At 58.5% G+C, this 3,498-nt stretch overlaps 1 protein-coding gene across 1 annotated transcript in view; it reads left to right on the top strand.

The window, feature by feature from the left end:
- Positions 1-3,498, top strand: part of TMEM266 (transmembrane protein 266) — a gene marked incomplete at its 3' end in the record, with an annotated part of 33,030 nt that overhangs the window by 22,598 nt on the left and 6,934 nt on the right. Inside the window, exon 4 of the mRNA XM_023524723.1 lies at positions 728-899. Coding sequence (XP_023380491.1) covers positions 728-899 — 172 coding nt within the window. The remainder of the gene's footprint in view (positions 1-727; positions 900-3,498) is intronic.

Raw genomic sequence — 3,498 nt, 5'->3', positions numbered from 1 at the left:
GGGAGGAGCGGGAGGGGGTAAGAAGCCTGCACTGTGTGCCCTGGACACTGGGCGGTGGCGACGGCTCTCCTTCCCGCTGAGCCTACGGGGCCCTTCAGTGTCAGAGTCAAACTTTGCTTCCGCCTGGGCGTGGGGAAGTGCCCCCGAGGGCGAATGGCCAGCCCAGCCACGAACCCAAGAGGCCTCTGGAAGCTGTCTGGAAGCTGTCTCACAAAAACACTAAGCCAGCCTCGCAATGGTGGGCAGCTTTCCCCAAGGCCTTTGTGAAGCACCAGAGCACTCCCCAGGCTCCGTGTGGGGAGCCCTGCGTTACATCTGGGACAGGCGGGGCCGGGGCCTGGGCCATCCTCCCAGGGCGTGCACAGCTTTCGGGACTCCTCCCGGACGAGGCCCACAGCTGTCACTGGGGGATGGATGGGCCAGGGGGCGCCCAGGGAGCACCTGGTGCAGGACACCGGCTGGCGACCGCCCTGCATGGTCCCTGCCGGTCATCACGGCAAACGTCTGCTGGAGCTTCACTGACAAGCACCACTTGGTCTAGATATAGAAGTGGATTCAAACCCGGTCTCCAAGGCCTCCCCCAAAGCACAGCCTCATGAGGGGCCCCAGGCGAGACGGGACACACTGTTACCTGGAGGAGGTGCTTGTGGTCAATGTTCGGGGAGCCCGTCCGCCCCCAGCACAGCGCCCAGACGCGATCCCCACCCTCGGTCCCCTCCTCTTGCAGTTCGAGATCCGGCAGCTGCGGGCGCATCTGGCACAGCAGGGCCTGGACCTGGCTGCGGAGCGGGAGGCAGCGCTGCTTGCCCCACAGGTATGCGGCCGGCCACACAGCCGCTACCACGCGGTGGAGGAGACGGCGACCGAGGGCCTCGTGGAGGGGCTGCGGCCCTCACCAGGTAAGCTGCCGCCGCGGCCTCCCGACCCGCGTCCACCCGGCTTCCCGGAGCGTGTCTCCTGGCAGGGCCCAGGACCACCGCCGGAGCCGGCAGGAGGCGGCGGTCAGTCCAGCTGCCTTGACCGCCCTGGAAACGACCTCAGGGACTCTCGCGTCTCGTGCCTGTGGGCCCCCCCACCCCTCCAGAGGAGGTGTGACCTCCTACTTCATGGGTGAGGAAGCAGCCCCAGGAACGTCATCCAGAGGCTTCGAGCTGGAGGGCTGGGACTTTGCTCCTGGATGCCTGGGCCAGGACGGCTGGAACCTGGGCCCGGGGCAGAGGAGACCGGCTGTGTTGCCTTGTACAGGGGTTGTGACCTGGGCCGTGGTGTTGCTAGCTGCGACGCAGGGGAATGCTTGGGGAAGGGGCCACCTGCAGATGTCAGGTGTCATTGTGTCGCCGTCGGGTGGAAGCACCCTCATCTGGTGACGGGGTCGAGTCAGGTTTGGGCCTCGGCAGGGTTGGGGGACGCTGTGTTTGATGGGCTCAGGCGAGGACCAGCCTTAGCTCAGGGGCCTCGGGAGCCAGGCAGGGGGGCTCTCTGCCCGCCTCAGCGTCCACAGGGGTCCTCAGCCTGGACGCGGACCCTCCAGGCCTCTTTTTGCTCAGGCTCGTGTCTACGCTGTCCTGGCTTCACCTAAAAGCGGTGGGGGTTGGAGTTTCTTCACTCTACCAAGAAATGCTCTTCCGGACCGACCTCTGATGATTGGCAATACATTTCCATGTAACGTCGTTTGCCTAAAGGCGAAGGAGCTGAGATTTCTCAGAGCCTGTCAAGGGGAGCTGTCATAGTGTGACCTCGCCGGTCCTCACACCTCCTTCCTCTCATAGGGACGAGAAAACACACACCCAACGAGGTGATGACAATTTCACAGGGTCACACAGGAAGTGGTGCTGGGCTGGGAACCTGGGCTGTGGGACCCTCACCCCAGCTTTGTGTCGGCATGCTTTGCCCTGGACATCTGCGCAGGGCTGGGCGGGTTGCGAGGCAAGAGGCCCGAGCTTCAGCCTCTGCCACCCCCAGCCATACGACTTGAGGCTTCAGTGTCCCCTTCTGTAGGGTGGACTCTGACTCCAGCTGTGTGTGCCTCACAGGAAGTGTGAGCTGGTGGCCGTGAGGAAGTGCCGTAGGCTGCAGGGCACTGTGAGCGGGTTTTGGGGAGTGGCGTGATTGCTGTTAGGATCTTCTGAGAACCTTTAGGTCTCGCAACTATAGAACTTCGGGTCTGGGCGGAGCTTCTGAGCCCGCCCCGCAGCCCCTGCTGGGAGACCCGCCTCCGAGAACGGGTCCTCCCAGTCTGCAGGGAAGCCCCGCCACCTAGCCCCCTGCCTGTTACACGGGGCTGTCTGCCCTCAGCAGCCATCTCCCTGCTGGCCACATTTATGTAAAGGCGTGGCAGGTGCCCGCTGGCTGCCATGTCCCTTTAGACGCTGGCCTCTGAGTGCTTTCTCTTCCAGGGTCCACCACCTCAGTCCCACCGCCAGTCCTCGGGGACAAGCTCCCCGAGTTCTTACTGTGCCGCCCTCCCGAGTGGTCCAGTGTTTTGGTCCTGCTCAGGGTGATACCCAGAACAAAAGGAAATTCTTGGGGAGCTGCAAGACCAGGGCAGAGCTCTGAGGGGCTGCAGGGCGACCCCTCCTGTTCTGTTCTGGACCAGAGACCCTTGTAATGCAGCTGGAAGGCTTAGGAGCCTGTGAAGGCTGCCTGGCCTGAGCCCGCAGCTGACCCAGACCTTCGCGTTCCCCACGTGGCTCTGCCGAGCCCTGTGTCCCTGCAGCCCGTCCTCGGGCTGTTGGCATTTTGTATTCCTGTGCAGAAGTTTACATTCATCTGTTCAGCTGTAGCTTTTTTTTCAAAATTTATTTTTTATTATAGTTGACATACAGTAGTATTTCCAGTTTACAATGTACTGATTCAACTTTTGTCTACCTTACAGTCTGCTTAGTAACCATGCGTCACTGTACATAGTTACACTGTTATTGACTCTGTTCACAGCATTCCGTCCCTGTGGCTTATGTTCTACCTGGCAGTTTGTACTTCTTAATCCCCTTCTCCCTTTACTCCCTGTCCCCCGCACGCACCCCCGCCCCGCCCCCCGGCAACCGTTAGCTCTCTGTATCTGTGGATGCGTTTCAGTTTTGTTTTGTATTTTAGATTTCACATGTGAGTGAGATATGGTATTTGCCTTTCTCTTTCCAACTTATTTCACTGAGCATAATACCTTCTCCGTCCATCCATGTTCTTGCAAACAACAAGATTTCATTCTTTTTGTGGTTCAGTAATATTCCAGTGAATATATGTACCACCTCTTCCTCTAGTTAGTAGATTGTCTTTCTGTTTTGTGGTTTCCTTTGCTGTGCAAAATCTCGTAGTTTGATGGAGTCCCATTTGTTTATTCTTTTGTTTCCCTTGCCCAAGGAGATATATCCAAAAACATATTACTGAGAGCAGTCAGAGAGTTTGCTGTCTATGTTTTTCCTTCTAGGAGTTTTACGGTTAAATTCTTTAATGCATTTTGCGTTTATTCTTGTATATGGTGTAAGAAAGTGACCTAGCTTC

The sequence above is a fragment of the Pteropus vampyrus genome, unplaced genomic scaffold, assembly GCF_000151845.1.
Source record: "Pteropus vampyrus isolate Shadow unplaced genomic scaffold, Pvam_2.0 Scaffold489, whole genome shotgun sequence".
NCBI lineage: Eukaryota > Metazoa > Chordata > Mammalia > Chiroptera > Pteropodidae > Pteropus > Pteropus vampyrus.
Note: the sequence above shows the minus strand (reverse complement) of the source record. Positions and strands in the feature narration are given on the sequence as shown.